Source organism: Budorcas taxicolor, chromosome 1 (assembly GCF_023091745.1).
Source record: "Budorcas taxicolor isolate Tak-1 chromosome 1, Takin1.1, whole genome shotgun sequence".
In the NCBI taxonomy this organism is placed as follows: domain Eukaryota; kingdom Metazoa; phylum Chordata; class Mammalia; order Artiodactyla; family Bovidae; genus Budorcas; species Budorcas taxicolor.
Genome location: NC_068910.1, coordinates 3,948,927 through 3,973,511, shown reverse-complemented (window position 1 = coordinate 3,973,511; position 24,585 = coordinate 3,948,927). Strand labels below are relative to the sequence as shown.

The 24,585-nt window shown below is 41.2% G+C and overlaps 1 protein-coding gene across 3 annotated transcripts in view; it reads right to left on the bottom strand.

The window, feature by feature from the left end:
- Positions 1-24,585, bottom strand: part of PPARG (peroxisome proliferator activated receptor gamma) — a 122,969-nt gene that overhangs the window by 25,093 nt on the left and 73,291 nt on the right. For all 3 annotated transcript variants that reach the window (XM_052641233.1, XM_052641312.1, XM_052641160.1), the window contains 4 exons: positions 20,128-20,355; positions 18,211-18,380; positions 9,646-9,784; positions 3,982-4,181 (listed from right to left, as the gene is read on the bottom strand). In XM_052641233.1, the coding sequence (XP_052497193.1) occupies positions 3,982-4,181; positions 9,646-9,784; positions 18,211-18,380; positions 20,128-20,347 (729 nt within the window). In that variant the 5' untranslated portion in view covers positions 20,348-20,355. The remainder of the gene's footprint in view (positions 1-3,981; positions 4,182-9,645; positions 9,785-18,210; positions 18,381-20,127; positions 20,356-24,585) is intronic.

The following is a 24,585-nucleotide window of genomic DNA, read 5'->3' as shown; positions in this document are numbered from 1 at the left end:
AGGCACTTCACCAATGAGACAGAACAGGCAATGGTTAAATGGAGCAGGAAGATAAATTTAAAGAAAGGCCTCTTCAATAAAGCCATTTCCTTTCCCAAAGGTTCTGGGTAACTGGTTATCCACTATGCTGAGCAGCCTTCCCCCGGCTTGGCGGAACCCATCCTAATGACAGCAGCTCCAGCGGGGTGTGCAGTGGGGCCCAAATCGCTCTCCTGCACCAGCCGCAGCCCCTTTTCCAGATCCCCCCATCCTCTCAAGAGTCCGCACTTCTGCAAAACTTCTCCTATCAATGCAAGTCTTCACTTTCAAAAGTCCTGGCCAAGAAGAGATAACATAACAGCCCTGAGATAGATGCTATCAAATGAATAACATGACCATGTAAGATAAAGAACAAATCTCTAGTCTCATTGGAAATCACATTCTGATTTTATTTTTTTCCCTTTCCCATATTCCTCTCTGCACTATTTCTTTCCACTAGTGCTTAATTTGATTTTGCAAGATAAGGAGAAAAGAGAGAGCCAAACAATTCAATTTCAGCTTTGTGTAATCAGAGGGTGGATTATTCTAATTTGGCCCAGTCTCTCTTTCCTTCCCAGACCTTAACAAGAGGCAATTCTGCCTCCATCCAGATTTTTAATGATGTCCAGGTTGGTGAGCAAATCTTGGGCTAAAGGCCTTCTGATGAAAGTCCAGAATTTCAAAGGGCACAGGCAGCAGCTTTTAATTCAATTAAGCAAACACATTTTGAGTGACCACTATAGGCAAAGCACGGTCTTAGTTACTACAGGGGGAAGCCGATGATTAAGCACTTTATGGCACTTTTCCTTAAAACAGCTTAATACCTATTTACCGCATAAAAGTTTGGGGCTTCACAACCCTCTCCCCATAAAATCCCCCGCAGAAGGGAATGGAAACCCACTCCAGGATTCTTCCCTGGAGAATTGTATGGACAGAGGAGCCTGGCAGGCTACAGTCCACGGGGTCACAAAGAGTCAGACACAACTGAGATACTAACATTAGTATCCCATAAGGAGCCTTGGTTCCCTGGTGGCTCAGAAGGTAAAGAATCTGCCTGCAATGCAGGAGACCCAGTTCAATCCCCGGGTTGGGAAGATCCCCTGGAGAAGGAAATGGCAACCCACTCCAGTATTCTTGCCTGGAGAATCCCATGGACAGAGGAGCTTGGCGGGCTACAGTCCATGGGGTCATAAAGAGTCAGACACGACTGAGCAACTAACACACAAAGAGCCTACAATTCCCTTCATTTTAACTCAAAGATTTAGAGCCAAAGAGTCAACTGTCGTGAGCTTCTAAAGTGATTTATGGTGAATCGGGTTCTGGGCCTCTCACAGTATGCTGGTCACTGGAAGTGTACATTTAAAATCTGGACTACTGGAGAAAATTTTTTTTTTTTAATGCTTTCCTCTTATCTTCCAGGTACTATTAAATTAATAGGACTTCCAGGGTGGATTGCAGGTCTGGATGGGGAGATAAAGAGAAGGTGAGAAAGGAGTTTCTGGAAACTGAACAGCCCGAGGCAAACTGTGGAGTAAACAGTGTGCTCTGGGCTCTCCTTGGTCACCAAGCCTCTCCCAGCTCAGGGTCTCCTGTTTGGCTCCTTGTCACACATGGGGTTCTCAGAGAACTGGCGCAAGCTGCCTTCCACAGTTAACTATTCAGCCAGGCTGCTCTGATTTTCTTGTTTCTCTAACCTTTAAACGAACACAGTTTACCTTCCATAGTAAAATCAGCTAGGCTGGGGCCATTTGTTTCTGTTTAGCTGTGCCCTTATTTTTTCATTTAAAGAATACATCGACTCTGCTTTTTGTTTTTTCCTTGCTAAGTCGTGTCTGACACTTTTGAGACCCCCATGGACTGTAGCCCGCCAGGCTCCTCTGTCCATGGGATTCTCCAGGCAAGAATACTAAAGTGGTCTCTGCTGTTTCCTCCTCCAGGGGATTTTCCCGACCCATGGATTGAAGCCAGGTCTCCTGCACTGGCAGGTGGATTCTTAATCACTGAGCCACCAGGGAAGCCCGAGGCTCAGCTTTATCGTGACATACAACCTGTTGCCTACCCTATGGAAGACAGTAGCTCCTCGCTAGAATTCGAGAAGAACAAAACAATGCAAGGAAAATTTCCTGACTGTGAAGGTACTGGGGCAGCAGAACAAGGTGGGAAATTCCTGCTGTTCTAAACATTCATAAAAATCAACCATCACTTAGAATGTTTTCCCAAGGTGAAAATTCTTGGGAATTTCACCACACAGTGCTTCTGTCAACCAGGCCATTGCTGGCCAATGGGCAGGACTGGCTTCTGGGAGGAGAACAATAGAGGATAATACAAAAAGAGGATAATAGCAGCTGCAAGGTAGTGTGGGTCTTGAACATAATGAATGTGCAAGACTTTTAAAAACCTGTGAACAGCTGGATAGAGGTCTAATACTGTTAGCGTACCAGTGATCTCTCTGGCAGTCAAGAAACCCAGTGCCCTTGTTGATAGTTGGCTTTTTACACAGCCAACTGCATAAAAAGTTTTCCTTTTCTATTAGCTGATTCTACTCTTATGGTATAGCTAAAAGAAAAAAAAAAAAAGTCTTGAGATAGTCATCAAAATACAGTAACGGGTGATAAAACTTTTCCCCAAATAAAATTAAGTGGGGAAAGAGTTACGTATTTCTGTTCATCTGTTCAGTAATTGCACACCTCTCCTGCAGGTGTTCATCTGAAAATAAATGACATGAAAAGGCTTTCAAGGGTTGGGACAGTGTCTTCAGAATGTCCTGTGGTTCTTACTACCCTAGGAACCTACTACATTGTACTCAAAACCAGACTCTGCCTGTGAAAACTGTGGTCCAGAGATGGGATCCAGGTCACAGTTGAAGGTGATGGCAGGGCTGGGGACAGAGTTCAGGCACAGTTATAATTTGTTTCAACATAATTCCCATGTGCTTTCTCAGCTTGTTACCAGGGAAGAATTCTACTTCTTGGAAAACGGACTCAACCACCATTATCACCCAGTCTGGGTTTCCTGAACAGGTCATCAATGCGCCTGCTGATGTTTGAGACTCCCCTGTAGTAGCCCAGGCTGCTCAGAGCCTCTGAGAAGATAAAACTCATATACACAACATGAGGACGGGGCTCCCAGCTCCCTGGGAATAATAATCAAGACAGTGCTACAAGGAAAGAAAGGTGGTGTGATATCCGAAATATATTTTTATGCCCCACAGAGAACTTCTGAGAGGTACTTGAGTAGTTCTGCATGACACAATCGTGAGATCGACCACCTTTTCCAAACCTAGGTCAGGCCCTTCCCAGAGAAAAACAGGGCTGCTAGAAGGCCTACAAATGTGGACAGGGATTTTGATGCCAAGAAAAGAAAAGATATGGATCCTGAAAGAGCGTGGTGGCATGAGGGAAGCCTCAGTTCATTTGTTCAAGTTAAGATGACCTGTTGCAGAGTCGGACACGGCTTAGCAACTAAACCACCACCAAGATGACCTGTACCTTTCTATACTAGTCTCAAAATTTTTATTAGGAGAGCTTGAAGGAGTTTTTCCCTATTTAAAATAATGTTTATTTACCGTATCTGAAAACGCTCTCTCTCCTCTATTTTAGACTCAGCCTGAGGTAGGTACCAGCCAACCACAGAATGGTACTCTGTGTGTGTGTGTGTGTGTGTGTGCGCGCAACACATATGCATGGGTGCTTAGTTGCTCAGTCGTGTCCGACTCTTGGCAATCCTATAGATTGTAGCCTGCCAGGCTACTCTGTTCATGGGATTTCCCAGGCAAGAATACTGGAGTGGGTTGCCATCCCCTTCTCCAGGGGATCTTCCCAACCCAGGGATTGAACTGGGTTCTCCTGCATGGCAGGCGGATTCTTTACCACGTCTGTGCATAACATGGTAAGTCATTTACTCAAAGGGAAAACAACAACAAAACCCAGCTACCCCAAATGAAGACAGTAGAAGAGAACTAACTGATTTGTCTGTCGTCTTTCCCGTCAAGATCGCCCTCGCCTTTGCTTTGGTCAGCGGGAAGGACTTTATGTACGAGTCATACAAATGCTTTGCCAAGGCCCGGAGGTCAGCAGACTCTGGGTTCAGTTGGTCGATGTCGCTGGAGATCTCCGCTAACAGCTTTTCCTTCTCGGCCTGTGGCATGCGCCCGAACCTGATGGCTACAGAAGAAGAGAAAGGGTGGGATGAATTAGTGCATTCCTGTATATACATATATATTCCTGTGTATATATATATATACACACACATATCACAACTTCCTTATCCTTTCATCCATCAGTGGATACTTAGGCAGTTCCCATGGCTTAGCTATTATAAATCATGCTGCAATGAACATGGGAGGGGTGGCAAGTGAATTAGGTTGAGTCTTATTAAAAATATTTTTGTCCTTTAACATCTAAGGGGTGAATTCGCAGTCATATCAGGCTTTTGACAATGAGTAAGGCTTTGTCTCAAGGTCAGTTTTTCCACTTTTAACATGTTTCTTTTGCAACAGCTGTAGCCTGTAAACAAGATTTGTATGAAAAATAACACTATTGCTTTTCACATGACTGTTGCCAATAAGTTATGTTTTTTCCACCTCTCTTTCTTGAGGGAAAAAAATATGCGCATTTGGAGGTTTTGCAGGACTTGGCAATCATTTTATTTTGTAGCTCCTCTACAGTAAAACAAGGGGCAGTCTTATCACCACGATTAAGTAATTTTTAAGTTGCGGGTAACTTTTTTCAAACTTTTTGGAGAGGACATTTAAACATTTGTCCAGGTTTCTCTCCAAAGTCAAGATGAGCAAGATACTATGGCCTCATCTTCTGACTCTGAAGTCTTATATGACATCGTTTTAATTCATTCACTGAACACCTGTTTGATGGAAGATACCGGCTCAAAAACCTGGACTAGGGGACACAAGGATGAAAAGGATGGGTATGGTAGATCCAAAATATAAAAGAGGGCCTACATATGCAGGGATCATTCTCTCCCTCTCCTGTACTGCTTTCTACCAGCTCCTTCTGTTCCATCTAAGCAGGGTTTAAGGTTCTGACCCCAGAACCATCCGCCTCATGCTCTTTCCTCCACCACTGGACTTACTGAAAGAGCTGTCGTCCCTCACTGTCTTACTCATTACCTCCCAACCCACTGCAATCGCTTCTTGGCCTTTTGGCTAGGATCAAGTGTAGTAAGGGGGCTTCCCTGGTGTCTCAGTGGTGAACAATCCGCCTGCCAATGGAGGAGAAGCAAGAGATGCAGGTTCAATCCCTGGGTCGGGAAGATCCCCTGGAGGAGGAAATGGCAACCCACTCCAGTATTCTTGCCTGGAGACTCCCATGGACGGAGGAGTCTGGCGGGCTACAGTTCACTGAGTCGCAAAGAGTAGGACACGACGGAGCGACTGAGCACACAGCACCACTGCAATCTAGCTTTTCCTCATTTAAATTCGCCAAAACTTTGCTCTTACAAAGGCCCCTACAGTTCCTCTAACGGTCACATCTAGGGGCCTGTTCTAAGTGCTCGTTCTGCTTGAGCTCCCTGGCTTCCTCCCAGCCCTTCACACTGCTGACCTTCTGCACCCTCTAATTTCAAAAGTTTCTCACACTGGTCTCTGCCTTTCTGGCTCCCCATATCTTGCTGTCTGCTAGTTTCCAGACCTCCGACAGCCCCTCTTCCTTCATTTACATTCTGTTATTCCTAGCTCAAGTTTTCTCTCTAATGCATAAAATGTGCTAAAGACTCCTGCCCTCTCTTCCCTGAGATTTGTATCCTTATTTTTCACTTCTTCCTGTGTCCCTTTGCCCGTGGATGCTGGATATTCTGTAGGCACCTCAAGTTAGTGGCTCAGTCATGTTTCTTTGCGACCCCATGGACTGTAACTCACCAGGCTCCTCTGTCCACAGGGTTTCCCAGGCAAGAATACTGGAGCGGGGTGCCGTTCCCTTCTCCAGGGGATCTTCCCAACACAAGGATCAAATCTGGGTCTCCTGCAGGCAGATTCTTAACCATCTGAGCCCATGATTTAACGGAATAGAAAATCAAACTTTTCATTTCCCCTTCAAATTGTCTCCTCCTCCAGTTTTCCTTTCTTGATTAACTCACTCTGTCACCCAAACTAAGCACCTCACATAATCTCTGACAACCTCTCTCCCCTCGGACACGTGCAGTCATTGGTCACAGCTGTGATGTTTCTCTCGATGCTGCTACCTCGCGCCATGCCCACTGTCTGAGTTCACAGGATTGCACTGGTCTCCTGATGGATTTCCCTGACTTTTCCCTCTCTAACTTCTCCTTTTTTTTTTTTAAACTGTTTTCAATAGTTTGGTTTTTGGCGATACAGGTCTGTTTGCTCCCTTGCTTTCTGAGAACATGGTGCTTACAGGAGAGGTTAAGAAGCTCACAGAAGAGAAAGAATGGGGAATTAGAAACTGGATGGAAGAGATGGTGTTTGAGTTGGGGCTTCAACACCAGGTAGGATTTTGACAGGGAAGGAGGGCACAGGAAGCAGAGCCCCAGAGGTGTTCTATCACCAGGTAATTTGCAGCAACAGCCAAGAATACAGCTTGTCTGAAATGTAAGCGGAAAAAGCAGCAGTGGGAGAGGGCGGTGGAGGCTGGACTGTGGGCAGTAATGAACCCCTTGAAGGTGTGAGTACCATAGCCTCTGCCTTAGGACTTTTCACTCTGTTAAACCTTCTGAAAGTTATTTGAATTTGGGGAGATTTCCCCAATACCACAAAGAAGACTAAAGAAACAAAAAGTAACATGTTGCAGTTTAAAGTCATTTGCCATTCGGGTTTTTCTTTTTTGCAACATACACTGGTGCTTCTGTTTGCAAGAAAGAAGAGAACTACCTTAAAATGGGGAGAGCCACAGAAACTTGTGAAACCATTTTTTCTAGAATTTAACAAGCTGCTAAGAAGTTATTTTGAAAGTTGTCAGCTTTTTTTTTTTAATAAAAGAAAAAAGGCATCATTTATATACTACAACATCCTAATCAGTAAAGCGAGTGAAAGAGTAAGTGTTAGCTGCTCAGTTGTGTCTGACTCTTTGCGAACCCCATGGACTATAGCTCGCCAGGCAGAGCGGGTAGCCATTCTCTTCTCCAGGGGATCTTCCCGACCCAGGGACTGACCCAGGTCTCCTGCACTGCAGGCAGATTCTTTACCGTCTAAGCCACAAGATGCTTAATTCTGTAAAGCTAAGGTTTCACTAACTTTTCATATTTGTGAAAAATAAAACTTCTGTCTAAAGTGGATGGAATAGGGAAAACCTAGCTGTTTTCTATGCAGCCCATTTCCATAAAAAAAAAAAAAAACCCTGAAAAGGGATTTTCTTAGTCATGCTTGCAATCCTGTAAATGCTAAAGTACGATCTTTGATACCATGATATTTAATTTCTTTCCTTTTTCACCTTTGTAAGAATTAACCGAACACTCTCTACAAGGCTGCTCCTCTCTCTAAATAGAGTAAGCTAATGGTCACAAGAAGGCAAAAGCCGACCTAATTATCATGCTTATGATAGTTTTGACTTTTCTGAAAAGAGAAAATTATATCATCAATACTATAAAAGTTGCGCTTTAAATTATTTGCCTGTAAACAATAAGCAACAGGAGGTGTATTTTACATGAATGTGTGCAAGCAACAGAAAATATACTGTACCTCAATACGAAAAGTGACAATTTTTAAAGGACAAAAAGTAAATATGCTTCTGCTAAGTTGCTTTAGTTGTGTCCGACTCTGTGTGACCCCACAGACAGCAGCCCACCAGGCTCCCACGTCCCTGGCAAGATTCTTCAGGCAAGAACACTGGAGTGGGTTGCCATTTCCTTCTCCAATGCATGAAAGTGAAAAGTGAAAGTGAAGTCACTCAGTCGTGTCTGACTCTTAGCGACCCCATGGACTGCAGCCCATCAGGCTCCTCTGTCCATGGGATTTTCCAGGCAAGAGTACTGGAGAGGGGTGCCATTGCCTTCTCCGAAAAGTAAATATAATCGAAAGCAAAACTGGCATCTTTTCCTACATAGTATTTATAACAATGACCTCAAAATCAAAGATTTCTTCATAAAGATAAAATAAATTTACTGCAACATGATCGCATCACCTAAAATGTAATCCTTCAACTGAAAATGTACCCTTGCTTTACGAAGTCTGAAATAAAAAGGAAATTGGTAGAATTAAACCAGCAAATTATCCTGCAATTAATGACTGAAGTTGTATAGATAGCAGATGTAATCAATTGTTAGGAAAGTTGGACTAAATTTCTATCCTAATATAGATGGTAGAACTATTCAAAATACATTCTTGCCTTTAGAGGAAATGACCCCGTATTAACAATACAAATATAATTTTGTAAACCATTTTTAAAGGGTAGAAGACCTATTCAATTAGTGATTCCCAAATATCTTGATTGTGGCTGTTAAAAAAAGAATCTACATGATGGAACAAAAATTTAATTTTCACAGATGCTGTTGAGACCTCATAGATGACGGCTGACTTCAAATAGTATATCTTCTTACCAGATCAGTTTTGAGAGAGGAAAAGGTAAGAGAAAGAAAAAATAGGGCATACGATGACGTGAGACTTCAGATTTAATTTGATTACTTTGGCATTTTATCAATATATCTCTAAGCCCATAATAACTTTTGAAAGAACTGATGAATACTTGACAAATAGAATACTACCTAGTTACATCAAAAATTTGTTTTGTGAGCCAGTCAACCAATGAGAGCCAAATGGTGATTAAGAGCTATTTCTTCAAACAGGGCTATCTCCCATGATTGTACTGAGTTAGTTCTATAGTTCATGAAAACATGGGTCCTGCCCTTAAGCTGACATTCCTAATTATAAGCTTCACTTAAGATACAGGTTCAAAAAAGTAGAATGTTTTACTCTCCTATTGAGGTTTTGTGGGACTTTAAAAAATACTTGCTTAATACACAAATTATATGCTGTACAAAGTCAAGAATAGGGTTCTGCTCATTTCTGCATAGTAAAGAGAAAAAAAAGGACATACATCTATGTCTGATATACCACTAAAGTTCCATATCCATAAATCAGAATTTTCTTACATTTAAAGTAGAAACTAATGTTTATGAAATAGATATCTAGTAATAATCTGCTGTATAGCACAGGGAACTTTGCTCAATACTCTGAATGGCCTATATGGGAAAAGAATCTTTAAAAATAAACAGTGGATAAATGCATATGTGTAACTGAGTCACCTTGCTATACACCTGAAACTAACCCAGCTTTGTAAATCAACTATGCGCCTATAAAATAAAAAAAGTAGAAACTATTTACACATATAATTGTATTTTTAATATTATTAAAGCAACACAAAAAATTAATCACAACTCTCACATTACATGGGTTTCAGAACACTACAGTAACTTTCATTACCGCCCAGACTTCCCAGTCTTTTCTCCCACTGTGGCAAATGCCCAACTACAAGACAGAAGGATTCACACTTAGAGCTGAACAACTCTGACCTAATTGAGAAATGCTTTATTGGCAGGCAGTCTTCTGAAATCTGGCGATCTGTGGGAGAACTGAACACGTTTTCAGCCACAGCCCTCGGGCCTACGGGTCTAGCAGCCGTGATGAGAAGCATCGAGTGCGGGCACAAAGTGCTCACTTACCATTATGAGACATCCCCACAGCAAGGCACTTCTGGAATCGGCAGTACTGGCATTTATTTCTACTTTTCTTGTGGATCCGACAGTTAAGATCACACCTATCATAAATAAGTTTCAATCTGATCGTCCTCCGGAAGAAACCCTACGAAGGAATATGGGGGGACGGGGTGGGGGGGGCAGAAAAGAAGCAAGTGTTAATTAAGTGTTTGTGACAATAGCTTAAAGCCACACTGGCCTGAGTATTAGATACTGTAGGCTCTTGACACATTCCGTCAGTGGTGACTTTAGACAAATCACTTAACCTCTCTCAGTCTTCTCTGCTATAAACTAAAGAAACAGAGGATCTCCAGTGTCCCTTTTTAGCTCTTAGTGCCCACAACCCACTGATGTCATTCAGTGCATTTTGGCCCCACATCTGGATTTCAGCAAGCTCTAAGAAGTGCTCTGGATTTAATGTAATGCAAATAAAACACCATGTAATCAGTTCAGTCTCTCTGTAAATCATTCCAGCAGCATGCCCTAACCTTATAATTGTGCTAAGCAGTTTGGCAAACTTAGAGTCATTTCATTCTAAAACATGAGCAAGGCCAATAAAAATCCACATGTGGGTAATTTTTTTGGAATTCTCTATGTTGCATAATTTCCTACAAAATTGGTTTCATTTATTCATGCATTTGAAAGAGTGTTCCATAATCACTGTAGCCTACAAACAGAGATAACAGAAAATAACAGGAGAAGTAATATATAAGTTCTCAGACACTTGACCGGTATCTCAAAATAGCAAACATGTCAATTTGAGGCTGAATTCTGCTGTTTATTTTTGAAAGACCTGAAGAAATTCTAACGAGAAATGTTTTCTAACTCCATTTTGTTGTTGTTGAGAATATTCCTACTCATCTCTATTGCATTCACTTTCATGAAACTCACTTTTTAATTCTTTCAAGTTTATCTGGCCCTGTTTGAATACAAAAAGCACTGAATTAGGATTGATTCTACCACTGACATGCATTTTGACTTTCTCCAGATTTCTACCTTGAACTCTAGACAAGTATGTTCAGCTGTTTACTTGACAACTTCACTTGGAAATCTAACATTATCTCTAACCCAGCACAACCACCGCTGAAGTCCTGGTCATACCCTGCAAGCTTACCTCACTGCAACTTTCCCCATCTTCGCTGTCACAACTCCAGCCCTGAAGCCATGCTCAACTTCCTTCTCTCACATGGAAAGCTCACGCTCCAAATATACAATCGCCTGTTTCCCTCACTGCCTTCAAGCTGTGTTAACATCTCAACGTCTTAATGAGGCTTATCTACCTTATTCAATACTGTGGCCTGTCCCTGTTCCCACCTCTCATGGGCCATTCTTGCTCTCCTTTATTCTGCTCTTACCTGCCATCTCCCTGCTCCATTAGCAGTTATGACTTCCTAATGTACCACAAAATTTAGTTATTTATGTTTATTTTCTGCCCCTCCCTCACTGCCCAACTACAATTCTGAGCTCCCTGGGGACAGGGCTAACCCTAACCCAAACACTAACAATAGTGCCCCATTAAAATTTTTTGTTGAATAAATATGTGTCATTTAACTTCCTTTCTGGGCCATCTCTGATATTTTGAGATTCTAAACTATGACTGAGATATTACAAGGTCATTGGCACACTTTTTTCCTTTCAGGTTTTGAAGCTATCTTATTAAATGTAATAATTACAAACATGTAGGAAATGCATGTAACTGTAAAACATAATGGGCGTCCCTGCTGGCTCAGCTGGTAAAGAATCCACCTGCAACACAGGAAACTTGGGTTCTATCCCTGGGTTGGGAAGATCCCGTGAAGAAGGGAAAGGCTACCCACTCCAGTATTATGGCCTGGAGAGCCCCATGGACAGAGGAGCCTGGCGGGTGACAGTCCACGGGGTCACAAAGAGTCGGACATGACTGAGTGACTTTCACTATAAAACATAATAAGACAATTATCCCACCTGAGCCCATCATCCAGCTCAAGATTTAAAATCATAACCAGCCATGTGCATGCACGCATGCTCTCTTCCCTTATCCAGCTGCTCCTGCGGCTGCTTGACAATATAATCATAACCCTAATTTTGAGCTTATCATTTCCCTGACCTTTAAAAAAACATAGCTTTACCATACAGCCTGTAAACTAGATAAGACATTGCTTAGGTATGCTTGACTGAGGGCTTTATTAAGCAGTATCATACTACATACAGATTTTGCAAAGAGATTTTCCTCTCTATGGCTTACTATCCTTGAAGAATATTAGTTCAGTCTTTTTATTTTTTTTAACTTGTAAACCTTTTCATTTCGCTCTCATTCTTGAAACAGTCACAGGGTACTCAGCTTTTCCTCTGAACAATCCGGATTCCATTGGCTCTGTGCTTTCACTGTTTCTGTGGAGATGTCTGTTGTCAACTGACTTTGGTTGCATTTAATTCTCTTTGGTTTTTGTACTGTGCAATTTTACCGCAGTGTGTCTAGCCATGGATTTCTTTACCTTTTTGGACGTTTTCTGCATCACAGTTTCACTTGTTCATTGGTTCTTGTACTCCAATTAGGTGTTAAGACTTTCTTTTCAAGCCTTCAATATTTCTGAATTTCTCTTTTACATTTTTTATCTCCTTGCCATTAATGTTGATCACAAAGGTAAACATCAGAACAGCCAAATAAGATGAAAAAAAAAAAAAAGACTTTTGCAATGGCAAAAGTAACAAAAAGCAACCATTTCTCACCAAAGTTCATCAGTGAGAGGAGTTCTGTATATTACTCTTTATTAGTAAAGAAGACATATTTTTAATATTCAAAGATCCTATGAATCCTTCAAGAAGTAAAAGAGGCTTCTAATTCTAGCAGATTCCAGATGGGATATGTTCTTTAAGACATTGTTGGTTTCATTCTTAATAACTTCTTTGCACTTATCTTTCAGTTTGGTAATCCTTTCTTCTGCTGTGTCCAGCATGCTATTTAACCCTTGCATAGAATTTTCATTTCAGTGATCATATTTTTCACTTTTAGAAGTTTCACTTATTTTCAAGGCTGTTGGTCATTCTCGCTAGTCTATTATTGTTCATTCATTGCTATGATTTTGCCCTCTATCTTTAAACAACTCATACATAGCTGCACGTTCTGGCAGTTCCAATATCTGCATTCTTGGGTAGGGGTGGAGAGGTCTGTTTGCTTATTTACCTCTGATGAATGTCATCAAGCTAGCTGCCTATCTCTGTGCTTGCTGATATTTTATTTTGAAGTCATTTCTTGACCTTAAACCATGAGAATCCTACAGGAATTCTTTCCTCCAAAGAGAACTTGAAGATCCTTCTTTTGGAAGTCAGGAGTGCCACTAACTTATGACTATTTCAGACTCTCTTGGGAATTCTGGCTTAACTCAGAAGCTGGGCATCTATCATGAGGAAACTCTGCCCCTGCAAGTGTGCCTGCAGCTGCAGTTCAAGACCTAGGATTGTTTGTTTGTTTTGCTACTAATGTTTTAGAGAGTTTTCCCTACCTCTTGTGAGATCAGCAGTATCTCAAAGGATATGTCCTATGTAGGGTATGGTGGAAAGGTAAACCTCTTTAATTCTCAGAGGGTTCTAAGATGCTTTGAATATTTAAAAGGCATTTCCCCCCTGACTGATTCAAGAAGGCTAAAGTAGAGAACTGTTGCCACTGTTAAATACTGTTGAGAAATCTTGCTTTGATTTTTGCCATTTGGTCATATATATTTCATGATATCTTTGGCTGCTTCTCTGAGCCTAACTTTTAAAACCCAATACTAGTAGTTGAAAATGCTGCTCGGCTATCTGACAGGTCCCAGAGTACTCACTTTTTGGCATGGTTGGAGATGAATACTTTTTAATAAAATAATCATGTTTTTTAAGTTTAACGTTTATAATGTGATTTGTTTTTTGTTTTGACCCCTATGATGTCTTTCAAAGAGTATCACATTTTTTGTAATGATTCCAGTGTTAAAGGATCATCATTCTGTATATCATATATGCACTGACCATACACATAAAATCTTGAACTAAATATATAGAAATCCCAGCACAAGCTTGGAACTGCTTTTACTTAAAAAAATGTTTTTAAGACTAAGTTCATGATAACAAATCGTTTTCTTGTCATCTGACTTTTTCAAGAAACCTAGAGAGGAAGATACAAAGCTCTCACTTAGTATTTTTTGTAAAAATTATTTCTTTACTTGATGAATGAAGCAGGCTTCCCCCAAATTTTCTTCATTGCCAATAAAGAAACACTCATTTTTATTATGTCCGTGTCCATAAAATGAAGGGCCATTTCAACAGCTCACAGTTCTGATCACCATGAAGTCTACGAACAGGTGTGACGGAGATGCATCAGTCACCATAAATTGCTTTGTGTATATTTTTATTGTAAAATCTTCACATTTGCTTGTGAGAACATAAAGCCTGCTTATTTCTTTTTTAAAACATTTTCTCCAACCTCTCCTTCATTGCTTTATTAGTAACAAAACTTCAGGTACAATGAGACCTAAGAGTGGTATTTAAATTTTGCAACGAGATTAAATGTCCTGTGTCAGACCTGCAGCCAGCTTTAACATGAAACTATATGGCTGAATATAGTTTCAGAGGCTGAATCAATGAGCTGCCACTGGTGCACTGGTGCATGGGAATATACTAAAAACTCTTCCTGAGGTAGGAATACAAAAATACATAGAAATATAAAAATAGATTATACAGTATCGTATGGTGTTTCCTTGTATCTTTACTAAGTCTATGCTTCTAAAATGATCTTCCACTACAGACATAAAAATATTATGAAACCCATTAGGGAAAAAATAAATGTCCAATTTATAAGCAATCAGTGTCAGCTTTGCAAGTTCTAAAGTATATGAATCTTTCATTAGTTACAAGTTATATATTACCTAAGTCTGTAATATTAACAACTGAAGAATCTATCACTGTTTTCCTGTAATCCAAATCCAAACATTTCTTTTCCTGTCTGAACTTCGGCAAGGGTCACCAACATAAACCTGTTCCACTGGCATGTAGATATGTTTAAGAAGATCTACTGACAGCTATCTTGAGCAATACAGCTATTTTTTTTCTATTGTAAATTAGTTTGTAGGTTTGTGGTCAACTGTATTTTAATTATGGGTATATCCCACATTCTACTGAAATGACAAATGTTGAATTGCCAAAACACCTTTTTTTAACGCAGTCTTAACACGTGTATTAATTTCACTTTCACTGAGTGTCGTTGGTGAGCGAAGGCCCGCATCTTTGTAAAATGTATTTACGGCTGTGCTGGGTCTTCGCTGTGGCACACCGCCTTCCTCTGGGTGCGGCAGGCAGGGGTTACTCTCTGGTTGCGGGGTGTGGGCTCCTCGTTGCAGTGGCTCTTCCCGCTGTGGAGCACAGGCTCCGGGGCATGTGGGCTCAGCAGGCTCCAGGGCATGTGGGCTCAGCAGTTGTGGGGCATAGGCTTATTCGCCCTGTGGCATGTGGGATCTTAGTTCCCAGACCAGGGACTGAACCCATGTCTCCTGCATTGGCAGGTGGATACTTAATCACTGGACCACCAAGGAGGTCCCATTAAGGTGGTATCTTTGATTACTGATGGGCACTGGTCTAACTGGCCTAATGATGGCATTCAGAGTGTGGCAGCAATTCTGTTTAACTCCAAAGTACCGGAGAATGAGTGAGCATGTCTTCAGTCTCATTCCTTTTAACAATAGTTCTCAAACTTTTTGGTCTCAATACCCCTTTACTCACCCCAAAATGTTGAGGTTTTTAAACAGTTTTAATTTATGTGAGCTATACCTATGGATATTGATCAGACTAGAAATAAAACCTGAGACATTATTATGTACAAGAACATTCAGGTCACATTCCATCAGGCATTAGAACTATACTACCGTTCCCTGTCATGTAGCTTCTAGAACATTCCACTTACATTCCTGAGAGAATGAGAATAAAAAAGGCAAACAACAAGTTAATAGTATTATGAAGACAGTATCAACCTCATGCGTATCTTGAAAAGGTCGTAGGGACCCCATCCCCAAACCACACTTTGAGAACTGCTGACATCCTTGGAGAAGCCAAATTATATTATTCCTCGAACATTTTTCTTATTCTTATCTTTAAAATGGGCAGATGCCTACTTTCCCTTCTAAGCTTAGCATAACCTTCTCTGTATTTTAGTCTTCTTGTTGCTGCTGTCCAGCCACTAAGTCGTGTCCAACTCTTTGCAGCCCCATTGACTGCAGTGTGCCAGGCTTCCCTGTCCTTCAGTATCTCTCAGAGTTTGCTCAGATTCATGCCCACAAAGTCGGTGATGCCATCCAACCATCTCATCCTCTGTTGCCCCTTCTTTTCTCTTCAATCTTTCCCAGCATCAGGGTCCTTCCCCATGAGCTGTCTCTTCCCATCAGGCGGCCAAAGTAGTGGCGCTTCAGCTTCAGCATCAGTCCTTCTAATGAATATTCATGGTTGATTTCCTTTCTCAGGAAGTCTGTAATCTTTATTTTGGATGGTTTACAAATCACTGGAGGTTACTATACTGTTAATTTTCTTCTACTGCTTTGGCCTGTCTGTCTCTGGTAGGTGAAGGACTCCTCTGGGTTCATCAGGTTTTAAGTGTTAATTCTCTGTCTCTGCCTTAGCACATTTCCGTTTGTAACTAGAGGGCACTTGAGTTTTCTCCTCCCTATTTTCTCTTCTTTTTGCTACTTTTGTTCTTTGCTTGCTTTGATCTTCTAAGTTTTTATGCCCTTAGAACTTCGCTTTAACACCATAAGCAACTGCTCACAATATCTGTCTTTTCAATTTTTGGCTGATTGGTTAGTCCTTAAATCGCCATTCAATTTTTAGCTGTTCTCAGAAACATTAACTCTCCACAAATATCTGATGAATAGAATCACAGTGAAACTATTTGCTTAAAACTTTTTGTTTTCTAACTGCTTTACCAGCCCATAAAAAACAATACTATACTGTGGAAACTTAACCAACCATACTTTATTTATCAACATAAATTACCAAGATGATCAAAACTAGATGATTTCTTCAAGTACTTCTAAGAATTTAGCCACAATTTCCTCAAAATTACATAAACCTAACTGAGTAAAATGACAGGTTCTTACTATTCCTTGAGAACACAATGATTTCCTATAAGGTTACAGATATTTTAGCTTGGTTTCAATCACTGAATGAATGGGTTTTCATGTTTTAAATGAAAGCATCTCTTGCCAGGAGTCATTTTGGAATTTCAGACCCAGAGATGAATCAGAAACCCTTTGGCGAGCTACTCTAGCCAAATTGTTTTATACATGAGTGACTGAGGCTGAAATCCTCATGTGATTGGTTAGAGGCCATGGACAAGTGGCCAGGTAATTACTAACTTGTCTCTTTCACTTTATTAGGTTGCCTTTAGAAAAATAAACTTTTGAATCGAAGAGGCTTTAGTGATCATCTGAATCAATACCATCATGTTATAGATGTGAAAACTTAGGCAGGATATGGTTAAAAATATAATATATACAAAGGCATCTTACACAGTATCTGGTGTATAGCAGAAATTCAGTAAATATTAACTTCCTTTTTTGGCTCATGGTCCAGTTAGGAACGCAGATCTTCCAACCTACCTAACTGCTGTCATGTATCTTCATTCTGAACAAAAAGCCCTACTGATGATCGAATCTGATCTTATATAAGCAGCATTATTTTATAAGGTAAATACTTATCAAAAATTTATTCTGAGCCCTAGAATATATAATACTACTCAATTACTATTTTATTCAAGGAGCCTATTAGAATTAATTCTTTTAAAAGACTTCATTTTAAAACATGAGTAGATTAACATTTTCTCAATAGGGCAGAATATTACTAAATGAACTTTCCAAAATAGCCTTTTTCACAAAGAAAGGAGGGGAAGAGAAAGGGTATCTCTTTTCAAAAATAGCTGTATCTCTTTGCCTGACCATAACATATGGCTCACACTGATGCTGAATAAGGAAACATACAGCATCAGTTTACGACTCAGAAGGTGTATTGATGTGCCACTTACAATGGATGACCACGGGAAAATCTCAGTGACACAAGATTTCTACACCTGCAAAGCAGCCATAAATAAGCTCAACCTTTAGGACTGTGGTAAGGCTCAAATGAAGGTTATCCATCTATCTACATATACAGAATATTACATAGTATAGTGGAAAGAAAAAACATTAGGAGATTCAGGAAATCTGGGTTCTGTTCAGGGTCAGCCCGTCACTCTCATGCCATGTTACTATGAACAAGCAATTTCTTTTTTTGTAATCTGCAAAGTGCGAAGATGGAATTAGATCAGCACTGCACAGGACTAATTTGGAAAAAAGGAAGTGAGGCACAGTAGCCTTGCTTTTTGACGATTTTCTTAGGTTTTCAAGTATTATATCATCTAAAGAATCGGTTTTACCAAAGATATTTAAAAGTTTGACAGCTCTGTCTCAATTCTTTGCCATCTGTTTGCAACAGGAAATGGAAACCTAGGTACATTTTCAGCAAATTATTTCAAAAACTATTTTTTTTTTTTTTTTTTACCTTGCATCCTTCACAAGCATGAACTCCATAGTGGAACCCCGAAGCTTTATCCCCACAGACCCGGCACTCAATGGCCATGAGGGAGTTGGAAGGCTCTTCATGAGGCTTACTGTACAGCTGAGTCTTTTCAGAATAATAAGGTGGGGATACAGGCTCCACTTTGATTGCACCTGTGTACAGAAAAACATGAGCAGACAATCATCACAGGAATAACAATGCTAAACAGGCAACAGGGCATGTCGCTATAGCACACCTTACTACCCATATTTTACTATTTAGGTTAGATGCACTATGGAACATGAGAAAGACACAGGGAGAAGTGGGCTTTGTAATCACATGCAAGTCACAACGCCTCTGAGCCTCACCTGTGAAAACAAACTGGGAAGGGAATTAAGTTTGTGGTTCTATGACCCTCCAATACCTCATGATACTAAAGTTCCCACAGGAAATATATAATATTTGAAATCATGAAGGTTATTTTTCTATGGGCTGTATTTGGCATTCATGACATTAAATTATATACTTCAGCTTAAATACTGCATTTTAGAAGTGTTCTTAAACCACTCCTGCAAAGGAAACACAAAAAGAACTGAGAAGGAAATGGTATGCCCAGCTTGAGGGTACATGAAAAGTAAAAGTAAGAGACCAGGTTCTCATCAATGTTGAGTCTGAAAAGATGGTTTGTAAAATGATCTTTGATAGAGAGAGACACTTTAAAAAGCAAGCACTATCTTTCTGCTGGTCAGGATCAAGCCTATTAAATTTCCATATTAAGCTTCAACTGAAATCACACATGTAACTATAACCAAGTATATAATTTATCTTAAAAAAAAAAAAAACTAGAAATACAGGAAGTTCTTACTTCTTGTCAAGTAATGGCTGCCAATTACACAGTGGTTGCTCTGGAAAACCAGCATATCAGCAAAGAGATAAAAATCAAGGAAATAGCATCACAGAAATTTATCTTATCTTGAAAAGTGCAGTTTTAGTTTTTCTTGATGTGAGCTGCATTAATGGCACGGAGATTTATCAATAGTCTACAGTGTCAACATTCAAATTTGTGCTGAAAAATAGGTTTCAGTGTAAGCTGTTGAAACTGCAGAATTAGGAAAGGTGCATTATAGTAACAATGATTTAGCGATAAGTTAAAGGAGGTAATAAACTGTTACCTATCTGCTTAAAAGTAGAAATAGTGAATCAAAATCTGGGGGGTTGGGGACGGACATTTAGCCTGAGATACAGCTAGCACCGTGATCATGCTGGAGACTGTCCCCGCAAAGGAAAGAAGAAAAGAAAGAGAGGCGGGAAGGGAGGAAAAAGGAAGGAGGATCCAGGGTGTTCACACACTACCTGCCTTGTTGGTCAGTTACATGTGTGTGTCAGCTCAGTCACAGCCATGCCTCTTTTCAACCGCATGGACTGAGCCCCCCAGGCTCCTCTGTCCATGGGATTCTCCACGGCAAGAATTCTGGAGTGGGTTGCCATTTCCTCCTCCAGGGGATCTTCCCGACCCACGTCTCCTGCACTGCAGGCAGATTCTTTACCACTGAGCCACCTGGGAAGTGAAAGTGTCAGTCCGACACTTTTCCCCAAGAACTTTAGCCTGCCAGGCTCCTCTGTCCATGGAATTTTCCAGATAAGAACAAGGGAGTAAGTAGGTAGCCATTCCCTTCTCCAGGGAAATCAAGGATCGAATCCGGGTTTTCTACATTGCAGGTAGATTCTTTACCATCTGAGCCACCTGGGAAGCCCTTGGTCAGTTATAAACGCTTAGTATTTCATGGACAAGTAGATGGATGAATGAATGGTAAATGTCTTCACCACAGCCATTAGTCCTGGGAGCATTTACCCTACTGTGGACGAGAGATTAGTCCAATTCTAGTCTCAACAGTCTGAAAAGTGAAATAAACCACATACTTTGGTACTCTTGGAGCTTCAGGTCATACTTATAATCTGCAACCATCGGGTCAGCTCTTGGGAACGGAATGTCCTCGTAGTGCGGAGCGGAAATGCTGGAGAAGTCAACGGTGGTGAAGGGCTTGATATCAAAGGCATGGGAGTGGTCATCCATCATAGAAAGGTCCACGGAGCTGATTCCAAAGTTGGTGGGCCAAAACGGCATCTCTGTGTCAACCATGGTAATTTCTGAAACAAAGAAAAGGCCAGCTGTGACGTCAGTCCTGAGGACTGGGCAGTCTCGTGACGACACACAGAAAGGATACAGAAAGAGTCTCCGGTCAAGATGTCACCTAGGTGATCATGAGGAGAGAAATGAACACAACCACCCTCCTAGTGCCATCCAGGTTACTGAACTAACTGAGGGAAGTCACCCATTACCTGGACGTCATGGTCGAGGACCCTCTAGTGGTGTCAGCTTGTACAGCAGACCCATACCAACGTCCTAGAGACAGCCCTGTTCTCCTTACAGTGGGATGACTTTCCTAAGGGTATCTGGGAATGGGCTTCTTGCTTTTTCCCAGCAAGCAGAGAGCTAAGGAATGCAGCTCTCACAGGCTGACTCTTGCAAGAGGTTAAAGATTCTAGCTGTGGTCTTTGTAAGAAAAACAAATTGCCTCGAAAACACAAATAAGGAGACGAACGCTGTGAATGTGCTTCAGTGGCTCCAAGAGGGCTCATCAGGCACTGTGTGGGTTCGCACGTCTGAATATGTGCATGAGTAAGGACGCAAACCATCTGAGGTTATCTGTGTTACGGTACAAGCCCTATGCTGCTGACAGTTCGGAGCTCACACTGGGTCTCAATGACATCCAGGAAACAGTGTGCGCTCTTAGTGACGGGGCATCCATCGAACTGTATCTTTTGTTCCGAACGTCACCTAAATCTACCCAACCCAGGACACACCATTTACTTTGCCTATCTCCTCAGTCTGCTTCCTTTATTTTTCTCCAGCCATTTTTCTTAGAATAAATCGCTTTGCTATGAAAAGACACCTCTCTTGTCTCTCTTGCAATATCCACAATTGTGGGTTTATCGACTGGTTTCTCAGCACGCTGACTGCAAAGTTCTTCTGAACACCAAAGTAAAGGTTGACCAAGCTAAAGGCAGTGCAATATGCTGCTGTATCAATACTGGGAAATAAAAATAGGGATGCAAAACACGTCTGGGTTGCAAGAAAAGTTGTTTGCTCATCATTTTACTGGCTTCATTTTCTTTCACTTTTAACATATGACTTCAGTGACTGCCTGCCAACCAACATCAGGCTTCTCCACACAGGAATCATATCCCTAAGGGTCATTGGTTTTATTGAAAAGCTTTGTGGAAAATTTTAATGATAAAATAGCTATTTATGTGTAAATAACTAGAATGAAAAATTCATCTGATTTTAAAGAGATGACTCTGAAACTCCTAAACAACTTTATACTTGTAGTACATTTCAGCTACAGCTAGAACACTAATTTTTTTAAAACAGACTGCATTTTTTTAAGCTTTTTTTTTTTAATATGGACCATTTTCTAAGTCTCTATTGAATGTGTTACAATACTTCTGTTTCATGTCTTGGTTTTCAGGCCACAAGGCATGTGGGATCTTACCTCTCGGACCAGGGGACTGAACTCACGCCCCCCTGCATTGGAAGGTGAAGTCTTCACCCCTGGACTGCCAGGGAAGTCCCCAAGAGAACAGACTTTATTTTAAAAAGCAGCTTTAGGTTTACTTAAATACTGAGCAGAAAGTTCTCCTATACTCCTTCCTCTTTCTCCCTCCCCACCAAACCCTGAAACACATAGTTTCCCCTATTAATAATTGACATTTCCCCTGTTATTAACCCTTGCGTTAGTGTGGTATTGCTTGTTACAAAACTGATGAACCAACAGTGATACATCACTAACTAAAATCTACAGTTTACAGTCGTGTTCCCTCTTCTGTGTGGACCATTCTATGGCTCTGACGAACGTATGGCGTCCCGGATCCACCATCACAGAAGCCTACATTTCCTTGCCCTAAACGCCCCTTGTGCTCCACCGATACATCCCTTCCTTCCCCAAGATGGCTAACTTTGTTGTCCTCTTTTCCTAAGGGCAATCTGCTGCAGAAGCAGGGGGAGCACTGATCGACGTGCAATAAATTTAGAAGTCTTCATCTGTCATGCAAGCGCCCCGATAGTCGGACTTCTTCAGTGCCATTTTCCACTTGGGCTCCCGGACCTCACCACCATCCTCGGCAGCCACATGCTTGGGCGCCTCACACTGTGCGCCCAGGGCAGACACCCTTCCCTGCTCATCTCTGTTCACGCTGTCTCTGGGACTCCTCGGACTCCTCCCATTCCTCACGATCACACGTCATGAAGCCTGTCTGTCTCTCCCACAGGAGTGGGAAAAATCCCACACTGATCCACACACTACTTGCTCCATGAAACCTTCCATGAATTCTCCAACTTAAAAAAATATCCTCCCTTCTCTGTGTTCCCACAGCACTGAGTACACCTCTTTCATTCTGGTATAATTGTTTAAACAAATATCTCCACTGTTAGATTTCCAGTTTTTGGAGCAAAGGACAGTGTCTTATTATTCCGTTTTCCCTTTAGACTTTGTTTACTAAATGCTTGCCAACTCAATGATCATATTTTATAAGGAAGGCCAGAACAAGTATTCATTTCTCTGTGGAAAATGGAAAAAATAAAGATACTTTCTCGGCAGTTCAGTTTTGCTAAGACTGAAGCTCCCCAGAAAAAAAATGTAGCCTTCAGTATCATAAATAAAATACAGTTTAAGCTGTACCCCCTCCTCTCGACAATGCATACTCAGTTTTTCTCTTCTGATAACTGCAGCAGAAAGATTAGGGTCCTATAAACTTTTTTTTTTTTTTTCCTACACAGAAAGGACACAGTAAGAAAGAAAACTGTCTGCTTCTTCAGCTCTATGAAAAAGTGTCTGACACTTCCCTTCCTTCCCTCTCCCTGTCCTCTCAACCTGGGACACCTTGACCTAAACAATAGTACCCCACCGGCCACAGTTACTGGGAGGCACAGTGGTTCCCTAGATGTTTTATTTTATTTTGACTTAAGAGATGGGTCCAGGCAGCCTGCTTCTAATTTTGTCTCTAGAAAACATAAGCTACTGTTTCTGCCAAGCTGTAAGGTGAGTAGGTGTTTTTCGTTACCTACTGCAATTACCCATGGAAGAACACATGAGCAAACCACTTGCATGCACAGCAGCCCTTCTCATGGGTAAGGAACAGTGTCTTCACTTTCCAGCCGGGTGACAGGAGTGCACTGTGTTAGGCACATCCCTTAATTTCACAACCGTAGGTGTGTTTCAAGCAGACGGCAGTCCTGGGGCAGATGTTGTGGGGTAGGACAGACCATCAACCCTGGCTTTAAACTCTGCGACAGTTCATGAGCAGATTTTTTCACAACGTGTCCAAGTACAGTGTATTTCATGCAGAGAGACATATGATGCAAAGTAACGCAACTTCTCTCACCCGAGAGGCATCACTGTTCGGGAGTACAGAAGTGGGTCAGAAAAGATTTTATATGATAAGTCGAGCACTAGAACTATACAGTCTACCTGCCAGGTTTTATGCTGTCTCCTATGAAAAGTAAAGAAAAACTTCTAGAATGTCCAGGGAAATGCTGCATCTCCTCCATAATAATAATTGTTGTTCAGTTGCTAAATCATATCTGACTCTTTGTGATGACATGGACCATGCACGCCAAACTCCCTGTCCCTCACTATCTCCTGGAGTTTGCTCAAGTTCATGTCCATTGAATTGGCGATGCTATCCAACTATCTCTCTCGCCTTAATAATTACATTAGCTGAAGCCTGGCGTGCTGCAGTCCATGGGGTCACAATGAGTTGGACACAACTGAGTGACTGAACTGAGTATTAATAGAACCCTAAATTTTTGCTGGGTGTTGTGCCAAATATCATCTCATTTAATGTTCACAATGTCCTGTGAAGTAGGTATACTTGTAAATCTCTTTAAAGAAGAGGAAACCGAGGCACAGATATGGAAATAACTTGCCCAAGACCACCCAGTTACTAACAAGCAGAGCTGGATTATGAATGAACACAGATGGTCTAAAACTCCACAGCCTGTACCAGTTATTAAAGAGCAGAGCTGGGTTATCAACCCAGACGGTCTAAAACTCCAGAGCCTAGCCTGCACATGTGACTTCCTAACTTAGTACTGGTTAGGAAAACAAATCTCTCCTTGGATCTTCTAGTTCTATATCAAATAGCAATTAACTAAAATGAACCCTTATTGAACACCTATGATGTGCCAGGTTCAAAGGGATGCCCTGTAAAGGGTGAGTAATTCTCCAGTAGAGGTTTCACTGGAGCAACTGGTTAAGCTGAGCAACAAGAGTGGGTGCAGGAAAGAGCCTTTCCTAGATGGTCTAAAATTTAGCAGCC